Here is a 25165-nt window from a genome sequence, read left to right as displayed (position 1 = left end):
AGAGGGGGAGAAAAAAAATGAGAAAGGGAACAGTTTTAGGACCACTTTTTCAAAGAATATAAGTGTGTCTTTGTGTGTGTGTGTTTGTGTGCGTGTGTGTGTGTGTCCCTCTCCTTGCAGCAGGACTTACCTTGGCTTGGTCAGCAAGAGTGTAACGGGCCTCTTCTGCAGCTGGGGGGGTGTGGCCGGTGTGGGCTTGTGGGACAGAGTCCCGGCCAGTGACATCAGGAGTGTGTGAGTGGGAGGCGGGGCTTAGCGCATCACCCGGGCCATGCCCAGCCAGGCCAAGCTGAGAGCAGCTGCACTGAGACTTATCCAGCTTCCGGCCAGAGATCAGGTACGTCTTCATGCCTGAAAGACACACATACACACGCACAAGCACACACATACACACACACACACAGTAGAGAGGGAGGAAGAGAGAGAGAGAGAGTCCTGTGAGATCACTTTGGTCCAGGCATTATGCTTGTTTGTGTGTGTACAAGTGAGGCTAGCTGTACAAGTCTACATCTGGACAGGATATACATAGGTTGTGGAACACCAACAGGGGCAAGAGTGCATGTGGCTCTCTCACATCCCCCCCCACCCTCGAACCTCCCACCCCCTACAGGCAGTACACCACCCCCCCATGAGAGGCAGGAAGCAGGCAGTCCAGTGTGCTAACAGGGTATTAGTAGCACATTTACTATTCCGTATTCCATAAAAATAAGCAAAGCAGATCCCCTCTTGAACTTTACCTTTAGTTGCAATTAGTAAGGGACAATTTCCTCTTCCTATTCCCTCACTAACATACTACAGTGTGAGGACAAATACCCCTCACTAACATACTACAGTGTGAGGACTAACATCTCTCACTAACATTACATTACATTATATTACAGGCATTTAGCAGACGCTCTTATCCAGAGCGACGTACAACAAGTGCATTGGTTCACGGTGTAGAGGTGCAAAAGAAACACACTAGAGTGAAGTAAGGATCGTAGTGCCAGAAGTGACGACATCGATCAGGACTCCTACCCTGTAGAGTAACCTGTTCAGCAAACAACAATCCTACCAAGTACAAACTAGCACTGGAATCACATTTGCCTAATCAGACAATAACAACAACAACAACAACAATCCTGCCAAATAAACTAACGTAATCGTATTATCCTAACTAGGTACATTGAGCTAAACTATAGGCTAGGGAGGGGTGGGGAGAGGTGCAGCCTGAAGAGATGAGTCTTCAGTCTGCGTTTGAAGGTGGTAAGATTCTCTGCTGTTCTTACATACTACAGTGTGAGGACTAACATCTCTCACAAACATACTACAGTGTGAGGACTAACATCTCTCACTAACATACTGCAGTGTGAGGACTAACATCCCTCACTAACATACTACAGTGTGAGGACTAACATCTCTCACGAACATACTACAGTGTGAGGAGGACTAACATCTCTCATGAACATACTACAGTGTGAGGACTAACATCCCTCACTAACATACTACAGTGTGAGGAGGACTAACATCCCTCACTAACATACTACAGTGTGAGGACTAACATCCCTCACTAACATACTACAGTGTGAGGAGGACTAACATCCCTCACTAACATACTACAGTATGAGGACTAACATCCCTCACTAACATACTACAGTGTGAGGAGGACTAACATCTCTCACTAACATACAACAGTGTGAGGACTAACATCTCTCACCAACATACTACAGTGTGAGGAGGACTAACATCTCTCACTAACATACTACAGTGTGAGGGTGCACATCCCTCACAGATCCAGGGCCTGAAGCAGTCGCAGAGTAACAGAGCTTCCGTTTTCACCTCTAAATCAGAAACCAATTTAGACTCAAGTAGCCAGGTGAGATCAGTTCACTGTGTAACCAACTTGCGTTAACTAGCCAAAAACCATCAGTAACACCAGCATGTCCCCCTACAAAACCAAAGGAAAAAAGAAATCAAAGTAACCTAGTCTGCTAGTTAAAAAAAAAAAAGACTAAAAAAAACCACCAAACAGTTCTGAAAAATGACCATGCTAATAGAACATTAAAACACCCATTCTAACAGGCCTAAGGGGACATTTAATATTTAACATTGTGCTCGTTTGTTCACATGCACCAGTTGAAGGAATAGCAGGTTTCAAGGGAGAAATATTAGCCAAATATTTGGTTATCACCCAATCTAAGTTCACCCAAAAAAAAGAGGGAAAATGCAGTTCTCTCACCAACGTTCACAAGGACGAGCCTAAAATAATAACAAAACAACACAATGATAATATTAATTTATTCCGAAGGACAGCACCGGGTACTTTACATCTGAGTACACTGAACACAGAGATATCTGAGCAACATGCCGGGATTCATGAATGATCTGAATGTCTGGCCTCCAGAGCGTATTTGATTAAGACCCGAACACCACGGCCCTGGCAGTGGGATGCCCACACCGACCACGCCGGTCACCACTGATGTGCCTGTAGAGACAAGGCAGTGTGCTAACAGGAAGACAGGGGGCAGCAGGGGACCTCTTTAATCACTGCCATTTACCGAACGCACTTAACCAAAACGACTCACGCGACTGTCTTTTAAAGCACAGCATCCGTTTATACATCTGGACATATCACTGAAGCAATTTAGGTTAAGGACTTTGCTCAAGGGTACAACGACAGTGCCCTAACCTGGCGATCCAACCTGTAATATCCGAGTTACCTAACCACTACACTACACCGCCACCCCTCCCACTGCAAGCAAAACGATCCTTTTCCTGTGACATCATTTTGTAGTGATACTGTAGTGGTGCTGTATTAGGGACAGTAACAGAGGCCCATGGCGGGTATAGCTATGTTAAGCAGAATGTCTAAATGACAGGATGTCTGGGTGACAGGAAGAGGAAGGGGCAGGAACTGAGATGAGTGCACATGAGCGAGGCTAAGGGAGGGGGTGTGTCTCTCACACAGGAGCCAGAACATTCAGCCAAATAGGGGGTAGTGGCTTGTTAAGAGAATATCTCCAGCGCACCTGTTAAACTCAAAACCCTGCCACAAGAATGACTACACACGCATGCACGCAGGCACTCGCTCACACACCCACATAGTGATAGAGTTCGACTGAGACAGAGAAAGAGAAAGAAAGAGAGAGAACAAAATAAAAGGAATTTTTCAGAACAGGGACAAGGTCGTTCCGCTATTGAGTCACCGCTTATTACCAAGACAGTCCTACTCTGAGCCTTGCTCTGTGTGTGTGTGTGTGTGTGTGTGCGTGCGTGTGTGCGTGTGCATGCGTGCATGCGAGAGAGTCTGTGCATGTCAGTGTTTTACAGTCCGTAGGTATGTGAGAGCATACATACATACACAGGGGGGTGTGTGCATGCATGTGTGTGTAAGTGTATTAGAGTGTAAGAGTGCGAGTTTGTGACTGAGTCATCAGCACTTATATTCCAGGCACTGAGCTGACGCTCTAATCCACAGACTTACAATGAGTGCAAACAAACAAAAGGCTCACTTTAACAAATCACCCACATCCCAAAGTAGCCATTAATGATAAGTGTAATGGCCATAACACATCGTCGATAGGTAATCCTTCATCACTGGAATTCACATGTGGAATGAAAGGTAGAGAGAGGATTTTGGAATAGGGGAATACAGAGGAAGATGGGAATCGGAGGGGGGGGGGGGTTTAGGACAGAAGGTCCTCACTTGGGGGAGCACACACGTGTGTGTGTGTGTGTATACATACGCATGTCTGTACACTGCATTAGTCAGGGGCGGGGCTAAGGTGGTAGAACAGGGAAAGCTTTCCTTGGCCCTATGGGTCCAGGGGGCCCCTAAAAGTGGGGCGTGTGCATGTTTATGTTTGTGCGCGTGTGTATACATGTACACGTGTGTGTGTGCGTGTGTATGTGAGTGTGCGCAAAGAAAATGCAGTGCTAGATCAAACTAGGGGAGACATTTCAACATTTCCACTGCATGCTTTCTTCAGTGCTTACACCATAATCTACATAATGCTTCAGTGCAACATGTGAGTGCAGCCATCTTAGATTCCTGCTGAATTTGTACAGACCAACAGACGAGCACAGACAGACAACACTGTAAGGTAGCACTGGAGGGTGGGGGAGGGGGGTGGTCTATCTCGAGCTCCCCAAATTCAGCAACACTGCAGGGAAGGATGTTAGCACCACAAAGCATGTACAGACCCCCCAATCAAATCCACCAGCCACAATATCAGCACTGACACACATTAGCTACAAGAACAACCGGGACATCCACGACGTCATCAACAACATCAATAACAGGCAGAAAACAAAGCTCCTAATTACACAAACTGACTCTGTGACCCAGGCAGGCTCTCCCCCTCTCCCCCTGGGGGTGGGAATTTGGGGAGTGGGGCACATAATAAAAGGGTTCATTCACTCCCTCACCCCCTCCGCCATCCTTTCTTCCTTCCTTTCAGACGGAATTAGCGGGGCCAGGAGTTGCAGACCCCGGGGCCATTTTAATTGCACCACATTGGGGCCACTTTGCTGGACGGGTATTTAATGACCCCAGGATCATGTGCCTGTCTGGTCTCATTTATTTTGGCAGGGGGGCCACGGCCCTTTCCCAGGCCAGGAAGCAGCTGACAAGCTCAGGCTTGGCCCTCCACCTCATCCGCTTACCTCAAGGAAGGCAATCGTACCGAAGGAAACACAAATGGATAAATTACTTCAGAGACTACTTAGCTACTACCATTGGTCAACCCACCCGTCCTCAAAGCATTCGGTGCCGCAGCGGAAGAAAAGCTGGTTCCTTCACCGCCAGAGTTTAAAGCGGACCTGATCGGTCAGAAGCCACCAGCTCCACACCCACAGGAAGGCATAGCTGCACGACTGCACTCCACAGTTACAGGAATGCTGGAGGCTCACAGCCATGTGCTCACATCAGACTCCACAGACCACAGGAAGTGCAAGTAGCTCACACTGCAGACTCCACAGACAGGAAGTGCAAGTAGCTCACAATGTAGACTCCACAGACAGGAAGTGCATGTAGCAAACACTGCAGACTCCACAGACAGGAAGTGCAAGTAGCTCACAATGTAGACTCCACAGACAGGAAGTGCAAGTAGCTCACAATGTAGACTCCACAGACAGAAAGTGCAAGTAGCTCACAATGTAGACTCCACAGACAGGAAGTGCATGTAGCACATACTGCAGACTCCACAGACAGGAAGTGCATACAGCACACACTGCAGACTCCACAGGCAGGAAGTGCATGCGAGAAGTGCTCCATCCAGGATGGGATATCGGAATTTCAGATTCATTCAGTGAGATTTACAAATACTGTCCCCCAAGTGGGGCATTCAAAACCAGTCTGACTGAAGGAAGCAACGAGCACACAGACGCATTGAGAAAGAGAGAGGCTGAAGCAGGAAACACACAGTAGAGCAGACAAACACAGAACACTGACTCACATGCAGGTATTCACAACCCACCACCCACACACATATACACATACAGCACACACGCACATCCACATATACACACACACACACACACACACACACACACACACACACACAGAGTACATACACACACTCCCTCCCAGCTGGTCACAGGTGCTGGAAGCTGCAGTGGACTCACGAGTCTGAGCTGAGCTGGGCCTTGTGGCCTTGACTCCGGCTGACAGCATTAAGCTTTCCTGAAGCGCTCGGTGTACATAAACATCCTCACACCACTGATCTCTGCGCTACATGCTAAGGGTTAGGGAAACTAGCACAGAGAGGGAAGTGGAGAGGGAGAGAGAGAGAGAGAGAGAGTGAGTGACAGGGAGGAGAGAATGAGAGGGTGGAGTAGATTGGCCTGAAGACTCATCTCTTCAGACTATACCTAGACTAACCACCACCACGCTGTATATTTCACTCTAAATCCCCCCCCCCCTTTTCATGACACTTGTTACATGTTGCCCCATCCCAGCACTCTTGGTAATTTGTATTTATCCTAATACTGTAGCTTATTCTTCTGCCTAGTTGGCTTTGCAGAGGTTAGGTCTGAATAGTGTTCACGGTGTGAACTAAACTGTGTTCTTGGCTAGAAATAGCTGTACAAAATAAGTATTGTACCTTACTGAACCTGTGTTTAGCAGTTGTCTATGACCATGAAATGCACTTTTTGTAAGTCGCTTTGGATAAAAGTATCTGCCAAATAAATGTAATGTAATGTAATAGCAAGAACAAGCAAGAGGAACAAGATGAAGAGAAAAGAAGGTAATGAAAGAATGACAGAAACAATGTGGGCGAGAAAAAACAAAAGAGAAGAGCACAGAGAAAAACAAAGAAGTTAAGGAGGGGATGTCATTAAGGGAGTGTTCCAAAAAACTGGTTAAAGAAATATGATAATTACATTATGAGCCTTAAGGAGTAAGAACTTCAGCAGAAACGGCCAGTGACTCGCATCCCGTCACCTGCTCATTCAAATTCTTGAATATGCAGCATCTATTTCTGCCAAGCAATTAAAAAGTAAACAGATGACTTTAAAACGGGTCGTGCAACAATCAAAATATTTGGGTCAAATACAGCCAACGCCCTGTGCTGGTATTATAACAGCGTGTTAAACAGGAGCTCCCTGTGCTGGTATTATAACAGTGTGTTAAACAGGAGCTCACTGTGCTGGTATTATAACAGTTTGTTAAACGGCAGCTCACTGTGCTGGTATTATAACAGTGTGTTAAACAGGAGCTCACTGTGCTGGTATTATAACTGTGTTAAACAGGAGCTCACTGTGCTGGTATTATAACAGTGTGTTAAACAGGAGCTCACTGTGCTGGTATTATAACAGTGTGTTAAACAGGAGCTCACTGTGCTGGTATTATAACAGCGTGTTAAACAGGAGCTCACTGTGCTGGTATTATAACAGCGTGTTAAACAGGAGCTCACTGTGCTGGTATTATAACTGTGTTAAACAGGAGCTCACTGTGCTGGTATTATAACAGCGTGTTAAACAGGAGCTCACTGTGCTGGTATTATAACAGTGTGTTAATCAGGAGCTCACTGTGCTGGTATTATAACAGTGTGTTAAACAGGAGCTCACTGTGCTGGTATTATAACAGTGTGTTAAACAGGAGCTCACTGTGCTGATATTATAACAGTGTGTTAAACAGGAGCTCACTGTGCTGGTATTATAACAGTGTGTTAAACAGGAGCTCACTGTGCTGGTATAACAGTGTGTTAAACAGGAGCTCACTGTGCTGGTATTATAACAGCATGTTAAACAGGAGCTCACTGTGCTGGTATTATAACAGCGTGTTAAACAGGAGCTCACTGTGCTGGTATTATAACAGCGTGTTAAACAGGAGCTCACTGTGCTGGTATTATAACTGTGTTAAACAGGAGCTCACTGTGCTGGTATTATAACAGCGTGTTAAACAGGAGCTCCCTGTGCTGGTATTATAACAGTGTGTTAAACAGGAGCTCACTGTGCTGGTATTATAACAGTGTGTTAAACAGGAGCTCACTGTGCTGGTATTATAACAGTGTGTTAAACAGGAGCTCCCTGTGCTGGTATTATAACAGTGTGTTAATCAGGAGCTCCCTGTGCTGGTATTATAACAGTGTGTTAAACAGGAGCTCACTGTGCTGGTATTATAACTGTGTTAAACAGGAGCTCACTGTGCTGGTATTATAACAGTGTGTTAAACAGGAGCTCACTGTGCTGGTATTATAACAGTGTGTTAAACAGGAGCTCACTGTGCTGGTATTATAACAGTGTGTTAAACAGGAGCTCACTGTGCTGGTATTATAACAGTGTGTTAAACAGGAGCTCACTGTGCTGGTATTATAACTGTGTTAAACAGGAGCTCCCTGTGCTGGTATTATAACAGCTCCCTGTGCTGGTATTATAACAGTGTGTTAAACAGGAGCTCCCTGTGCTGGTATTATAACAGCTCCCTGTGCTGGTATTATAACAGCTCACTGTGCTGGTATTATAACAGTGTGTTAAACGGCAGCTCACTGTGCTGGTATTATAACAGTGTGTTAAACAGGAGCTCACTGTGCTGGTATTATAACAGTGTGTTAAACAGGAGCTCACTGTGCTGGTATTATAACAGCGTGTTAAACGGCAGCTCACTGTGCTGGTATTATAACAGCGTGTTAAACAGGAGCTCCCTGTGCTGGTATTATAACAGTGTGTTAAACAGGAGCTCCCTGTGCTGGTATTATAACAGTGTGTTAAACAGGAGCTCACTGTGCTGGTATTATAACAGTGTGTTAAACAGGAGCTCACTGTGCTGGTATTATAACAGTGTGTTAAACAGGAGCTCACTGTGCTGGTATTATAACAGTGTGTTAAACAGGAGCTCACTGTGCTGGTATTATAACAGTGTGTTAAACAGGAGCTCACTGTGCTGGTATTATAACAGCTCACTGTGCTGGTATTATAACAGCTCACTGTGCTGGTATTATAACAGTGTGTTAAACAGGAGCTCACTGTGCTGGTATTATAACAGTGTGTTAAACAGGAGCTCACTGTGCTGGTATTATAACAGTGTGTTAAACAGGAGCTCACTGTGCTGGTATTATAACAGTGTGTTAAACAGGAGCTCCCTGTGCTGGTATTATAACAGTGTGTTAAACAGGAGCTCACTGTGCTGGTATTATAACAGTGTGTTAAACAGGAGCTCCCTGTGCTGGTATTATAACAGCTCGCTGTGCTGGGATACAGCTTTGCTAGCATGGTCAGGCTTGCCAGAGCTCGGTGCCTAAAGCGTAGTGCCTCATGGTAAAGATACGGGCTGCTCCTGTTAGCTTTCGCACTGCCCAGCGTCGCTGTAAATAGAGAGCCTCTTTCCTGCTGATATCGCACCAGCACAGACACTGGACCGCCGACTGCCGCATTTTCTAACAGCGACATGTGATAACACTGTCCGTCAACATGACCACGCCCCTTTTCCCTGACTGGCCCAAGTGAGGACCAAAGCAAAGAGATTAAAGGCCAAAAGCATGGGCTTGAGACAAGGACAGAGAGAGAGAGAGAACACCTGAGCGAGAGAACCTTCCACACAGACTCCACCCTCACCGCAGGCAGACAGCGAGACCAAGCACCCACGGGACCCAAAACGGGACCAGCCTGCCCACGAAAACTCACCCCTGAGGCGGAATTAAAAGGCAGGACACCGCAGGTATTCCCCAAATGTTCAGCAGAACCCCTTCACTACAACCCCCCCCCCACTGAAGGTCCACCACGGAGGAAAAGATTCTAATGCCTCACTTGAGTGAAGCCCATTGCTGGAGTGACTGCACAAATTATACAGTAAGAGTATCTGAACAGGAAGTTAGAGAACAAGGTCCTGTAAAATTTTAGGTACGACGGACTACTTTTAGGTAATTTTAGGTACGACGGACTACTTTTAATCATGCCACATTAAGTAGGATGGGAATATTAAACATATTCAGTGTTTAAAAAATAAAAAAAATACTGAATTTGGTTAAAATCTCCCTTTGGAGGAAGGGGGGCAGATTTCCCGATTCATACCTGACCCAGATGGTTGGTCCCGTTAAACGCCAGCACATCTATCAGCTCCAGGGGGCAGATGTGGCTGGCCTGGGCTGCCCCCTGGGTTTAACCCTGGTGCCCCGGGGTATGGGTGCATACAGAGGCTGTGTCACAGGAGGGGGGGCAGGGGAGTAATCAGAATGCTCACACGCAGGGGCTCCCCCTACCCACCCAACCCCAGGGGTTGATCTGCACACCTGCCTCCGGGGAGTCCTTGGACTCCACTGCCCTCCAGAGATAAGGGGAGCTCAGAGGCCAGCGCCATGGCAACCGGGCATATTTAGTGTGGAGTGTGTTCATGTGAAAAAGTGCACATGTGCATGTGTATGAGTGAGAATGTGTTTGAGTTAGTGAATTTGTGTGTGTATGCTTGTGTGTCAAAGTGCATGTGTGCATCTGAAAAATAATGTGCGAGAGTGTTTTTGAAAGACAGAGGAAACAGTGTTTCTGAGTGTGAGTATGTAACAAGCCCAGCTATTTTCTAAGATTATGTCATCCCGAATTTCAGTTTCACAAGGTACAGCCTTGGGTGTGCATGTATGTTTTTTTTCCAGAGTGAGAGACAGAGCGAGAGAGCGATAGAGAGAGAGAGCACATGCATGCGTTTCCAGTGCACATATATGCACACATGCACGCACGCATACAGGCACGCACGCACACAGGCACGCACACAGGCACGCACACAGGCACGCACACAGGGACACTGTGTGCCTGCACTGTGGGAAATCCTTGAGAAACAGTCTTGCCAATAAAACATTCAGAACCCCCCCCCCCCCCCCCCAATAGCAGGGAAATTGTGACAGGAGGACAGGGCTAAATTGTGACTGTTTACACTGAGCCACAGTGCTGGCAGCTCGGTGCAGTATAAAGGAAACGCTGGGCTTCCCCCCAGGCTGCCTGGTGGTGAGGGGGTCCTGCAGGTCTGTTCTATTTCCTCAGGCTCGCTGTCCTGATCCTGCTCTCCCCTCCACCATTACACACCGACACTCCCTCACCTCCCCACCCGCTTTCTGGGGACCGACTTTATAGCCAAAGCACAAGTCAGCAGACCCAGTGGCTCTCCGGAGTTAACCGTTCCCTCCTTCCTTCCCTCCGTCTTTCCATTGCTCTCTCTCCATCTCTCCTCTCTCCCTTTCCACCCTTCTGTGGTGTGGTGTGCTGAGGCCCATGGGTATTAGTTCAGCGGAAGGGGGTGTGGAGAGATGCCGCCCCCCCCCTTCCCCATGCAGCCTTGGCTTCCGATACGCGACTCATGCAAACAACCGCCGGCAGTGAGCTCTTAAAGCAGCCACTCCACTAAAATGCCTTTCCCTGTACCTCCCTCCCTCCCTCTCTCTCGCCCTCTCTCACTTTCCCTCTCCCCGTCACCGCCCCACATCCTCTCACTTTATCTCTCTCTCTCACTCCCATTCTCTCTCTTAATCTCTCTCAGCAGGGAGGGTGCGGGGAATACACCAGTACTATAAATCACACAAAACAGTGCTCTCAAAATTAAAGCAACACCATCCAACCCGCTCCCATCCATGCCTCAAAATAGACAATCATTTAAAAGTCTTCACTCCTGTTCAAATCTGTGACCAGCCGTTATTTTAAAAGTTTAAAAATAAATACATCGGAGGAGTGTCACTACGTGACCCTGGGCCTCAGTGACACATCAGTGACATCAGAGATTCTGCTAGACTCCATCCTGAGAAACAGCTGACAGAGGGAATCTTCTACTACGGGCTTTTTTTTTTTTTACACATGCATTTCCTCTGTGACGGGAAGTGATGTAACAGAGGAGGCATGGGACGCAAGGGGATCCTGTAATCAGGGGTTTGCGTGCTTTCTCCGGTAAATGAATTACCCCTGAAGGTAAAGCAAGCACCGCAGACGTACTGACACCAAGCGCCACTTCCCTTTACAGCGCAGGCAGGCGGCGCGCGCCTTAACACACCCGAGCTGTGTACGCCGCGTGTGCGTGGGCGTTTCTGAAAACAGGCGCGCGAGGAACCAGAAGCCGCCGGGAATCCCACGTACGGCACTGACGTGAGCCCTGTGGCCAAACGAGCGGAGTCACACACACCATTACGCTAGACCCTCAAAACAGACACACAACATAAAACACATCTGAGAATGTCACTAATCAGATTCAGATCTGGCACAGGGCCCACAGCCTCAGCTTCTAAAGACGAGAGCCGATGTGTGTCTGTGTTTAAGGATGTATGAGCCCTGCATTCTCCAAAGCCTCCTGTGCCAGACTCTCTGAGTTTAAGGACTTCAATTCAAAAAGGATGTTCAGGGATTTACTTGAAACATTGCCTTCAGTGTTTAACTATTTAAAACCCACATTTATGGTGTTCAATGATTTAAAGCACCCAATTGTCCATGTCTGAGAACTTTGACATATATTCTCATAGTGAATGACCGTTAGAGCATGTATTCTGTGTGCTTATGAATATAAACTCTGCATTTTCAAGTGTTTCATTATTTAAACAGCATATACACAGTGTCTAATGATTCAAACCATTTGTCCTCCAGTTTTAGGACTTAGTCCCTTTACACGTATGCCCGTATTTCAGGTTTAAGGGTTTCAAGCCCATATCTTTTGTACTTAAGGCAGAGATGTTCAACTCCAGTCTCGGAGGGCCACAGTATCGGCTGGTTTTTGGAGTTTTTCCAGCAACTTAAGCGTTCATTGAAAGTCGGTGATTGGCTAAAGAGCCCTCACACCTCGTTTCCAAGCCCTTAACTGGCAGCTGGTTTCGGGGTTCCCAAGGGACAGAGAGACGAATCCAGATGCTCCAGCATAATCTGATCCACAGTCAGCCACAGTGCTGTTGTGAGACCATAAACAATCCCGCACAGTCCCCAAGAGGGCCCAGACTCCGGGGCAGCCGTGAGAAAGTGGAGCCATCAGCGATGCTCAACGACCACGGAAATGTTTTCATCCAGTTTTACAGGACAGTAAACAGTAGGAAAAAAAAAACCCTGCTAGAGAACCATTTCAGTTCCCCATCAAATTCTCCCTGACACGCAAGGCTGTGTGTACAGGAATCTGGGATTCCCGCAGCCATTAAAGTGCTTTATTACCCTCCGGTAAGTTCACCAGGCTTACCGGCTCTGAACTGGCTGCTGATTTAAAACCAGCAAACTCTGCGGCTCTCTGGCTCAAGACCAGGGTTGACCACTTGCTCTCTCTCCATCTCCCTCTCACCCTCTCTCTCTCTCCTTTCATCTCAGTCTTTCCCTCCCACGCCCTTTGTCCTTCTCTCACCATCCTTCTCTCTTCCTCTCTCTCACTCTAGCTTGTTTCCATCATTAGTGACAGGGCAAGGGCAATGTTTTCCATTATGTTTTCACTATCAGATCACCTGGGTAACCACTGTCACCTATAGCCAAACCCCTCCCACATAATGAGCTCATCTCTGGCCTGTGTTCCACAATTACCATTACAATAAAGGCCTCAGAGCTGCTAATCAACCTGTCTCTTGGGAGACCGGCATTCCACCACAGTCCTGAGCAGTTTTAGGCTATTAGTCACATCTACTGTAATACAAGTAAATTAATCTATAAAGATACTGTATATCCACAATTGTCACACACACATACATAAACACACACATGATCAAGGTATGGAGCGTTTGAAAGTTGAACTGGTTTTGGTCAGCAGTTTAGCTGTGTGGAGTGTGCGTGTATTGAGGGGTGGGGGGGGGCGGAGGTGGCACCAACAATCCAACAGCACCAACAATCCTGCCAATATGCCCACAACCAATAAGAATAAAAACCTAACTGGCTTTCGTTATGGGTGAGACTAGCAAACTCCATTACAGCCACTCTGAGCTCCACTACCCAAAAGCCACCCAGAACTCCATTACCTAAGAGCTACTCTGAACAACATTACTCAAAAGCCCCTCCAAACTACATTACCCAACAGTCACTCTGCACTATATTACCCAACAGCCACGCCAAGCTCCATGACCCAACAAATACTCTGAACTATAGCGCCAAGCAACCATCGCAAACTCCATTTTCCAACGGCCATGCCAAATGTCACTACATTTAATTACATTTATTTAGTATCTAACCGCCACATTATAATCATCTAACCACTCCAAACACTATAATCCAAACAGCCACCGTATACTGCATTCCTCAGCTGTGGCCAAAGTTGACCCAGAATACAAAGGACAGCTTTATTAATCTCTTTAGTCAGCTGCCTCCCCATGCCCCTCTCCAATTGGTTCATAAATGCTAGTTGTTTCAGTCGGTAGTACTGCAGATGTGATTGGCTGTACAGGTGGCTGGGTGGGTGTAGCAAGGCAGGGCTGGATGAGAGGGGAGACTGGGGGCACTGTGTAAGAGCCACACTCAGCCCACTCACCCAGCAGTGCATTCAGACATGTAGATGTCTTAGCAGCTCTAAATTAGAGACTATTTATCCATATGCCCAATGGGCCTAAACACTATAATGTTACCATGGCAACACCCATCTGCCCCCATAACCCCCCACCCCCTACAGGGAGAGCACTGGAATGCATACATATGCACACACACACACACACACACACACACACACAGTTGTAAACACACTTCTTGGAGCAGCAGGCATGGTTCTCGCGATTACACTGAACCTTTGAACTGTACAGTAACCGAAAGTTATAAACATCTCATAAGGAGAGAAGCGCAATAGCCTGCAAGGCCAGACACACAGTTCTTATTTTAGAGACAGTAACACGCACGCACGCACGCACACACACTGGCCGCTGACTCATGACAGGATAATCATGCCTTCTGTTCTATACCCACTCTCCTTCTGTAGTCTGTGGGTCTTCTGGTGTCCCTGTGCAAAGTAAGGGCTCAGCATCCCTCCAGTACCCCCTACAAACACCTTCCCCCATCCCATGACAGCCACTACCTTCCCTGACACAAGGGACAAACTGCATCACAAACCAGGGAAGGTTACGAGGTTAGCCAGCATCAGCACAGTGAAACGTTCACACAGCCCCGCCCTACGGCAGCACAACCCAGCTCCACAGTCAGCAAAGAGGAGCACAACCTGGCCCCGCCCCTCTCACCAGGAGTCAAGAACGAGACCGGCCAATCAGGGGCAAGGAGGTCCAAAGTCTCACATTACTGGAAAGGCGTTTGCACTGGTATATTGGGGGGGGGGGGTCAAAGGTCACACCTTAGCACAAAAAGAAAGGGATTTACAATGGAGATCTGCTGCCACGCCCTTCCCACACCTGCCCCATGCTTTGCTCACACAGGCTGTGATGTTATTGGTCTGTAGAGCGATTACCATGAGCTGGTATCAGATATTACTCAGAGATACTGCACCTGGTGTGAGCTGGAGGATTTCCACAGGATATTATAGACCAATCACAGACGGGTTGGCCCACAGCTCTGGCAAATCAAGGAGCAGTAGGCGTGTACCAAGGCAACCACCACAGCCACAATGCCAGAAGGCAAGGCAAGGCCAGAAAACCTGCCAGCTGCATGGCATGACACAGCACACCACGGCACGGCTCAGCACAGCACCGCAAACAGCGCCTGTGCCATTTGCCTACCACTGGAATGAAATGCTAAGTGACAAATGAGCATTTCCCATTAGCTGAATTAAAATTTTTTGTATTTTTTTTATTTTTTATTCTTAAGTCAGTGTTCCAGAACTCCATTGCACTTGACCCTCGTTTGACATCAGCCAACTATCTAAGCTAATTTTATGTAGCTGTCTAGCCAGGCAGATTAGCTTGTCTAATGGTAATTTCTGACTTGATGCTGGCTGCAATGAGCCATTTGGATGGGGGATAATATACGAGAGAACTCCCAAAAAGATTAAATGCTTTTATTTTGGTAAAAAAGAGAAAGCAGGCATTCAATCAATAAACACTTTTTTTTTTACTAGACCTTTAGAGATTGAGGTTTCACTGGTCAGACGTTTGATGGCTGTTTTACCACTCAAGTCACAGAAATGAGTGAAATGATCTCAGAATTTGGAGAGCTGTCCCCCAAATTGTAGATATGAATGAAGCGGTGGGAAGGGCACTATGTATCTGTGTACTGGTCGATTCCTCCTCTGACAGGGCTGCCCAACCGTGTTCCTGGAGATCTACCGTCCGGTAGGTTTCTGCTCTAACCCTAACAAAGCACACCTCATTCAACAGCTAGAGCAGGGCTGCCCAACCCTGTTCCTGGGGATCTACCGTCCGGTAGGTTTTCACTCTAACCCTAACAAAGCACACCTCATTCAACAGCCCGAGTTCTCCTTGAGCCACATTGAATCAGGTGGACAAAATCAGGGTTGAAATTAAAACCTACAGAATGTGGGGTTTTTCCAGACCAGGGTCTGAAGAGTTCACTGGTATATCACAAGCAATAAACTCTGGACAACAGAAGTTAGAGATATCACTAGATAAGCATGCCGATAAAACTCCAGCACCATACTTGGGTGTGCTGCAATTTTGATGGGGCCGCTGTGATGATGGGTTCAAAAAACGGTGAAGCTTCAAAGTTCCAAAGCCTAATGCTATGGGTTATATCCATTCATTGCGTGAATCATAAACAAGAACTAGGGACATAAGATACTGTGAAAGATGTCAGCCACCTTACACTTTGAAAATACTTTAAAGGACTTAACAGAGAGGGCTACAGCATACAAAAGCAGTAGGAGTTCAGAGTAGAACCAAGGCACTCTTCTAAAGTTAAAAAACTTTCATATAAGGCTAGTTCATATTAGAACATTAAGAACTCCAACATTTTTTGGCCAATCATCATGATGAATCCAGACACTTGGCCAAAAAATGTTGGAGTTCTTAATGTTCTAATATGAACTAGCCTTATATTACAGCTTTTTAACTTTAGAAGAGTGCCTTGGTTCTACTCTTTTTTACATTAAAGGACTTGTTCAAATTGTACTATTACACCACAAAGAAAAGACCAGGGCTAAATGTGTGTGCATCATTAAGATGAGCGTTGCAGAGGTACGGTCATGGTGACACAATGTCAGGTTGATGGGTTTCCTCAAAGTTTGGTGCAGAGACCACACTTAGAACTCATTTTGAGCCAACCCTTGTTTATCTAGAGCACATAGGCATTAGAAAGAATATTGAAACGGCAACCGATGCAAAAAAATTGTATCTTTCCATGCCCCATTTCCATTTTCTGCCCCATATTTGTTCATTTTCCCATGTAACTGATGACTTCAGATGTCAGTATGGTAAAGGAGACATTGATAGATCTGAAGGAAAATGGTGCACACTGTATACTCTGTAAATGAGCACTTCAACCCTGAAACTAAGACTTACAATGATACAAACAACTGTGAAATAGTCAGCAAATTCCAATATAAACATCCTAAAATGTGATGTTCAAAAGCTCTGATTCAGCCAACAAGAACCAATCATACCAGTTCTTTTTTGATACTCCACCAGTATAAAACTTCCTAGTTTTTAATGAATAAACAACATTACGATGCATAACTGCTCAAGCAACATGGCAATGATGAAATAAGAGACAAACACGATTGTTTTCCAAGATATTCATTCCCTAGTCATAGACAGTAATTCACATGTAAGGGAGTGGAAGCTCGTGAATATTCATGTGAAAGACCATCAACTCCCACCCATGCTGCAGGTGTATTGTAATTTGCTCAATGATAACCCATCATTATTCTGGAGATCTTCAAAGTACTACTAACAGTTAGCCCAAGCACAGCTGAAGAGCTTTTTCACCTTTAAACCTCACTTAACTAATCTGAGAGTAAGCCTCCATGAACACAGGGAGGGTGATCGCATTAACGCAAGATCACAAATATGGGATTAGAAGGTTTTTAACTGAAGAGGACTAAGAGGACTACCGCACAAATCCCTGATTTGATAACCCCAGCCTATTAAGAAAGGCCAGTCCACGGTGGGAAGGTGTTAAAAGTGGGGATGCCCTGACAACCAGGTGGTGCTGAGGCTCGTGGGATACATTTGTTTTTTGTTTTTTTGTTTTTGGAGGGGGAGGGCTGTTTGGGGATTCCCTATGACCAAACAAGCAGGAAAACTGTAGCAGGGGCAAAGACAAAGGAACTTTTGTACCAGTTACACAGTGAATGACACCACACACACAGACACCAATCTAACACACACAACACCCATACGCGCACAAACAAGCACACACGCGCACCGAGCCCCATGTCATAGCACACCGTCTCCAGGCAGGATGGCTAAGCCTGCACCATTAGAAGACCCCTGGTGGGAGGGCCCTTTAAGAGCAGAACCCCCTCTTCCTATAACTATGCACCTCCCCATCCTTATGCTCTTCAGACCAATCATAGGGAAGGCTTTCACGGCCCAAAAAGAACAAGAGCAACCCACTTGACTTCATAAGTGCATGACTTAAGAAGGAAAAAACTAAAAACAAGGGGTCAGTCCCACTCTTTAGGGCCATTGGACAGCCTTTCTAATGCCTCGTTTCAAGAGTTTCTATGGTACATAATACAACAATAATGTATGATTTACGATTGTGAATGTATGCAAGTACGCATTTTGTACGTTCAACAGCTCTATGGTACTTCATGTCCAAAAGGACAACATGGTTTTATCCAGCTTAACTGGCCCATGTAGATAAAAAAAAGTAGTCCTGAACAGAACATTACTTTATTCCCTTTATCTACGACATATAAACTATGTATAAACAGTTTTTCAGCCATGACGTCTCCGTCTCTGCACAAGCCAACAAGAACTGGCCAGACCAGGGCTACGTTAGCACAACGCAGACTTAGATACGCTCGGCTAAGAGACAGCTCCCTGAGCCGTGACGCAAAAGAGAAACGAGAAACAGAAAAAAAAAAACGAAGAAGAAAGGATTCGTCTGGCAGGCTGTTCTGGCACAAAACAAAATGCAACGGATAGCAACTTGCGGGGAAGTTACAAGTCTGGCCTTACGGTAACGCGAGTCACCGAAAAGACGGACAGAAGGGGCCGGGTCGTCTGTAGACAGACAGGAAGCGGAAGGCTGGAACTGCCGAGAAACGGGCCCGAAGGTCCTCCAGGTGCATTCTGGGAAAAAGCCTTTTAAACTCAGTGAATGATGCTCAGTCCTTAGCTCTGATCTGATCTGATCCAGTGAAGAAGAGCGCTGCCCTATGGGTCCGGTACCACATCCGAATCATGAGTTAACAGTGATGAAACAATAAAGCACATGTACTCACACGCACTCTCACGCATGCACGCGCACGCAAAAGGCAAAAAGTTGATGTCAAACCGCATTACCTCCGCTTCTGATGACAAGGTCATCTTCGCAAAAAGTGAGATCAAAGATCGGACAGAATATGATATCTGCTAATCCTGTCTGCACCACAGGAGATGAAAGGGAATATATCTCATCTTATCTAATCTAATACAATGTGTAGCGCTTGACAAGAACCATCTGCAGTTCCTCAAGAGCACAGAGGCCTGGGGGAGGGGGCAGCGTGGGGAACAAACTTTCCCCAAATGGGATTCAGAAGGAGGGCCCACGTGTATTCCCAAGCTTTATTATACCAGCTACATGGTTCTGGTAGCATTTCTCAATACCAGAGGAGAGATAAGCTCCCCTAGCACAGTACCACAACATAACCTAAACCTGAATGGAGTTCTGACATACCTGTTCCATCCGCATGCCCCCCCCCCCCCCAACCCAAAACACCCTCCAATCACCACAAGTGTTCTGGGTTTATAAACAACGCTCCTCACCAGACAAACAAATACTGATTTTAATAAACATTCATAGCCACTCTGTGAGTGTGAGCGTGTATGTGTGTGTGTGTGTGTGTGTGATTGTGTAAGGGGGAGGAGGGAGGGGGTGACATGTCCAGTTTTTACAAGATCCAGAAAGTTATGGTGACCCACCCACCAGACTCCTTGTGAGGGGTCCTAAGATGTCTGCCCCTACCACAAGCAGGAAGGCAGCCTCAGAGGGGGGGGGGGGTGGCGGGGAAGATAGTTTACATGAGCCTTTATCCGCCATGATCCACTGAATGCAAATACACACAGCCAGACCAGGAGACAGGAAGGCAAACAAGAGCGCAGGGCTAAACGCATGTCTTCTACAGGTCTACCCACAATCCCACCTCCCTAACCTTTCACCTGGGCCCATCAGCCACCCTACCCACAATCCCACCTCCCTAACCTTTCACCTGGGCCCATCAGCCACCCTACCCACAATCCCACCTCCCTAACCTTTCACCTGGGCCCATCAGCCACCCTACCCACAATCCCACCTCCCTAACCTTTACCCAGCCCCACCAGAAACCGTACCCACAATCCCCCCCTTTAATTACACCACTTACACATCTTATTTGCTTAGGTGATACTCTTATCTGGAGCGACACACACGGCTAACACGCTATCAATTTATAGTAGGATGTTTGCCAAAGCAATTCCGTGGGTGTAAATTCAACATCACTAAAGCAGAAATGCAAATGAACTTAAGCAAACCACGAACCAAAACACAAATCCTGAATGCATACACATTACATCCGTGACAAGCCCCAAGAGCAGAAGCAAAAAGCCATAAAAATGCCATGAAACCTGAATTTACACTGAAGTGTACAGGGGATGGGAATGAGAAGGGAGTCACATTTAAGTCTGTAGAGATGGGACTTCAGTCTGTATCAGAAGCTAGCCACTGATTCTGCTTTCAGTTGGCCACGCCTTCTTACACACAACCCCCCTCTTCCCGCACCCCAGTTTGCCGAGCCACCGCCCCCCTCCCCTTACCTTTCAGCTGCTCGACCACCACGCTCCGCCCCACCCTCTCCGTCACCTGCCCGTCCTCCCGCTGGTAACGGTCATCGAGGAATGCGGCAGTGGCCTGAGACAGGTGCACCTTCCCGGCCACGCCCAGCTGCTCCATCAGGTTGGCCAGGTTGACGTCGTTGGACCAGACGTCGAACTTGAAGCGCTTCATTCCCAGGATGCCGCAGAGCACGGTGCCCGTGTGCACGCCCACGCGCATGTCCACCATCTCCCGCTTCTCCTGGCAGAACTGCTCGATGGCCTGGATCATGCCCAGGCCCATCTCCACGCAGCAGTAGGCGTGGTCTGGGCGGGGCTCGGGGCAGCCCGCCACGCAGTAGTAGCAGTCTCCCAGCGTGCTGATCTTCTCGCAGCGCGTCAGCTCGCACAGCTGGTCGAAGCGGCCGAAGAGGTCGTTGAGGAGCCCCACCAGGGCGTGCGCCGACTTGTTGGCGCTCATCTTGGTGAAGCCCACGATGTCGGCGAACAGGATGCTGACCGGCTCCATGCGCTTCATGTTGAAGGGCCGGAAGATGATCTGCGCCCGGGGGATGGAGGTCTTCTTCCTCTTGTGGCCCTTGGGGCTGGAGGAGGCAGAGGCGCCAGCCCCGCCTGCTCCGGAGGCGGAGGAGGCACCGCCGCGAGTCGAGCTGGAGGAGTAGCGCTTCCCGGAGGCCTCGCCCTCCTCGTCGCCCTGCTTCATGAGCTCGTCGGCCACGCGGCGCGGCATGACGGAGTGGATCATGCGCTCCTTCAGCGCCTTCTCCACCTCCAGGTCCTTCCCGTGCATGATGGCCTGGCCCACCTTCAGGAAGGTGGTGCGGGAACGCGCCTCCGACATGACAAACAGCTGCACGCCGATGGCGTGGGCGCACAGGTGCAGCAGGGCCTTGGCAGGAAGCAGCCAGGCCAGGTCCTCTAGGCCTTTGCCGCTACCCCTGCTGGCCAGGGGGAGGAACAGCCAGCCCAGCACCTCGAAGAGCAGGGAGTAAAGCACGCCCAGCAGCACAGCGGCGTACAGACGCACGTGCAGCACGCTGTACAGCAGCAGAAGCACCTCCATGCACAGGGAGAAGGTGCCCACTGGGGAAATACAGGGCACCCAATCTAAGGCGCCCTCCGGCGAGACGTTGAGGTCCAGTTTGGGGTGCGGGAGCGCGGGCTTCTGTGCCTGGGGTGCCAGTGTGATGGCAAAGGTCACCACGATGAGCAGCAGCGAGGCCTGGGTGTAGAAACGGCCATACAGCCGCGTGAAGGTGAAGAGGAAGAGGAGGAGGCAGGCCAGGAGGAAGGCGGCGGTGGGAACCAGGAAGGTGACGGGGTCGCACCTGGCTCCGTTGACGGCGAAGTACACGCCCCAAAGGACAGCGGCGGTGGCCAGGTAGAAGAGCACGTAGCGGAAGCGCCGGCGGGTCTGGGGAAAGAACCGCTCGCGGCACTCCTTTTCCAGGATGGACGAGTCGAAGCGCGGGTTCCACCACAGCCCGGCCGACCTCTCGAATAGCTGGGGCACCCTCCTCCGGCCGCACAAACCCGCTGCCGCCGTCCTCGGCAAACCCGACTCCGCCGAGCTGCAGCTAGAGGAAATGCTGTACTTGCAGGGCTTCGCGCGGCCACCGCAGCCGGGAGCCTCTGATCCATGCGGCTGAGGCTGCGGCTGCAGGTGTTTGAGCGGCTTGTGGCTATTATTAATCCGCACGGACACGGCGCCGTCCCCGCTGGAGTCGCAGCTGACTTCTGTGCCGTGCTGCAGAAGCTGCTCGTGTTGCGGCGACTGCGAAGCCATGCTAACGTGCCACAGAAAATAATGTTGACGCCCGAAGGCTGGTTAGCTATGACAGCTACTGGCCGGCGATCACAAAAAGTGACTTGAACTCGGTGTACTTTTATTCCACGAATGGAAAACCTGGGCGAATGAACAAACACGTGTGGGCAAACAAAAAAACGAGCTTAAGAAAAAAAGAACTTCATCGCAAACGGTACAGTCATTATTGAAGTTCCAAAAATTCGAGTAGTTCGTTATCCGATCTCATAATTACGTCAGTCCATCTCTCTTTATATATTCCACTGTTCCGAAGCACTTGAGCCTTCAAGTTCCCTGGAATGAGGTCCAACCCCGTCACTCCTTCCCGTAAACGAAACATTCCCCGACTGTGTATTTATTTTTAGCTTAAAATATTTAAACAACATTTTCTGAAATGATTTGTCGAAACAAAATATTATTAATGACTCTCTTGTCACCTCGGCCCACGGCTCTGTACGGAGCTACGGAGCTCTGTTTTGACGCCGCCACCGGGTGGCAGCGCGGCCAGTCCACTCCTTCCAACTTAGCCCCCTACCTTCGCGATGCTGACAGAGGTTTCCTTTACAAACTTTGACATCAAAATCCGAAGACAAAGTGCATCGGCGTCTCATATTTCCCCGATCCCAGACTTCCCGATCAACGCTCAGCTACTTAACAACTCCTGTGTGTGCGCGCGCGCGCGTGTGTGTTTGAGTGTATTTCAGACTGCTTTCGTCAGGACTGTCATTTCAGGATTATTTTTGCAACGCAAAAAATCCTATTGTAGCCAGCTAAATTGCGATATACTAATGGACTACATTGTGTCATAACAGCTCACACAATCGGAAAAACAACTCTCCCACTTTCCACAGCCTTGAAAAAATGTTTCTTCTTTCCAAGCATTAGTTGGGTCCTGAGTTGAAAAAAGACATCTTATCTTTAATGTATGCCCTTACTTCTAAAACAGACTGCAGAACACTCCCGAACGGGTCAAAAACGCAGTAGGCTACTGTTTTTAACGCACTCAGCTAGAAGACCGATAACCCACACCGTTGCCCAATTCAACAAGCGGGCCTATTCCCCGTAACGAGCCCCGTCCTTTCCTGAGCTCATAGTCCGGATCTCGGTCGGTGATATCATTGGGTTCCTAAGGGCTTGTGGAGTCCGTAACATGGAGAAATATGATATACATTAAAAACATGTCGCTGGAGCAGCGAACAAAAAAAAAAATTCAAACACTGCAGTCCCGTTTCCAGATTGCTAACACATGCACCAAGCTGGGATCACACTTTTCAATATTTACTTAAGACTGAAAGGCCACCCAGCTGGTTAAATCAATATTGCCTTAAAGATTATTAGACCAATCGGTCCATGTAAACCAGCCAACAAGCAAACTATCGAAACGTCCATTAAAACCTGTCAGTCCGTTTTAATCCTCATATGAAGGCGTGGTAACGACCAGAAACTTTTTTAAAAAATCAACCATCCGTGACATGAGATATTCAGGAAACAAGTGCGAATAGAATGGAGGTAAATCCATTATGGCTCCGCACTCGCATTTAAAGTTCGTCAGGCCACAATTCCCTTCGTTAGACAGCAAACTCGTGGAGCCCCAAGTGTGAGATAATTTGCTCGTCTTCCCTCCCCTCCGCTCCCAGTGGATTCGAAATCCCTTGAAAACGGGTCTCCCCGGTCTTGCCGTTTTAATTTAATTAAACTGTGTGCACGATGGCGCGATTCCGCAGTTTGTACGAATTCCTTAATTTTGGACAGGTCCGGGTTTTTTTCGTTTATATCCCACATGTGCCTGGTTACAACATCAAAAGTGTCCTACTGCGTTGCGTCCTCTTCCTTTTTTGACCCGGGGGTTCCCTCCCTGTTGCCAGCTCGTGTCTGGTTTACTCTGCCCGGGCAGAACTGCGGCGAGTTGCGGCTGCTGTTGCAGAAAACAGCTCTTTTATCTGTCAAGCGCAGACATCGCCGCCCTCGCTGCCACCATCTTCTTCAACAAATTTCTGATCCGCCAGTAGCACTCGGCGCGTGTTGTGAAGCAGAGTTCGCTTCAAGAATAAAACAGAGGGGGTGTTGACGAGCGCATGCGCAGCAGGGAACGGTGGCGGTGAGCACGCATGGAATAAACCCAGTGCCTTCTCTATTCCGGTGTCGTAGATCAGTGGTTGACTTCTGGACTTGTCTCAACTGCTGTTCGCTCCTTTTGGCTGTATAAGGAAATTGAGTTTGCTGCTTTTTTTATTGTGCGTCGGATGAGGGAACGCACGTGCCCATTTCAAAGAATTAAAAACACACTTTAACATTATCTACGCAAAATTGTATTTACGGTCTTACACATTTAATTTGTTGACCTATGACCAATCTGTCTGTACTGTGCATATTTCGGGTATCTTGTTGTGTTGATGTAATATAAATCAGTATAAATGCATGGTGATTACATTTTTTCATGAACACTTTTGAAATTCATACATGTGTCTGTTACCATTTTTCAGAAGATCTGACGAGGATATAGATGTGCAATCACTCATTTTCAAACAAATTAGTCTAAAATAAGTGTGCAAGGAGAGTAAAATCTGTTTCCGCATTTCATGCTAACGTTTTATTTAATTCAGCCAATCATTCACAGGATCTGTCATTTTAGCGGCTTTTTTGAGCTTGTGGTTAGCAAATCGGGGGTGCGTAATCACGCCGATTTGTTTCAGGATTTCATTCAGCTTCTGCTCATTGCATTAAAAAAAACTTTTAAAAATAGAATGATGTACAATTTGTCAGCACTCCTTCCCCCGTGGCTGAGAACTTGTCACAATACCTCCCAGAAATACCTCAATTGGCTGCAATTTTTTTTTGTCAGTTTATAGAGTTGGATGCACACTAAAACTAAAGCAATTCAGGTTGAGTATGTTGTTCAAGGTTGCAATCGCAGCCTCCTTCATGGGAAGCACGCCTGCGACCTTTTGGTTCTCAGTCCAGCTCCCTGACCATTATAATACACAGGCACCCCCAAATGTTACTTTGGTCTGCTGCCCTTGAGCACAGTCTTATAAAACCAGGGGTGGCCAGCCCTGCTCCTGGAGATCGACCATCCGGTAGATTTTCATTTCAAACCTGATTT

At 47.7% G+C, this 25165-nt stretch overlaps 1 protein-coding gene across 3 annotated transcripts in view; it reads right to left on the bottom strand.

The window, feature by feature from the left end:
- Window positions 1–24216, bottom strand: part of LOC135249258 (adenylate cyclase type 9-like) — a 36462-nt gene extending 12246 nt beyond the window's left edge. For 2 of the 3 annotated variants that reach the window (XM_064324692.1, XM_064324693.1), the window contains exons 1-2: window positions 20241–24215; window positions 131–351 (exon numbers count right to left, since the gene is read on the bottom strand). In XM_064324692.1, the coding sequence (XP_064180762.1) occupies window positions 131–351; window positions 20241–22044 (2025 nt within the window). In that variant the 5' untranslated portion in view covers window positions 22045–24215. Of the gene's footprint in view, window positions 1–130; window positions 352–20240 lie in introns of all 3 variants that reach the window. The other variant, XM_064324691.1, reaches the window with a different exon arrangement.
- Window positions 24217–25165: the final 949 nt, after the last annotated feature.

This window comes from Anguilla rostrata, chromosome 2 (assembly GCF_018555375.3).
Source record: "Anguilla rostrata isolate EN2019 chromosome 2, ASM1855537v3, whole genome shotgun sequence".
NCBI classification, from domain to species: Eukaryota; Metazoa; Chordata; class Actinopteri; order Anguilliformes; family Anguillidae; genus Anguilla; species Anguilla rostrata.
Note: the sequence above shows the minus strand (reverse complement) of the source record. Positions and strands in the feature narration are given on the sequence as shown.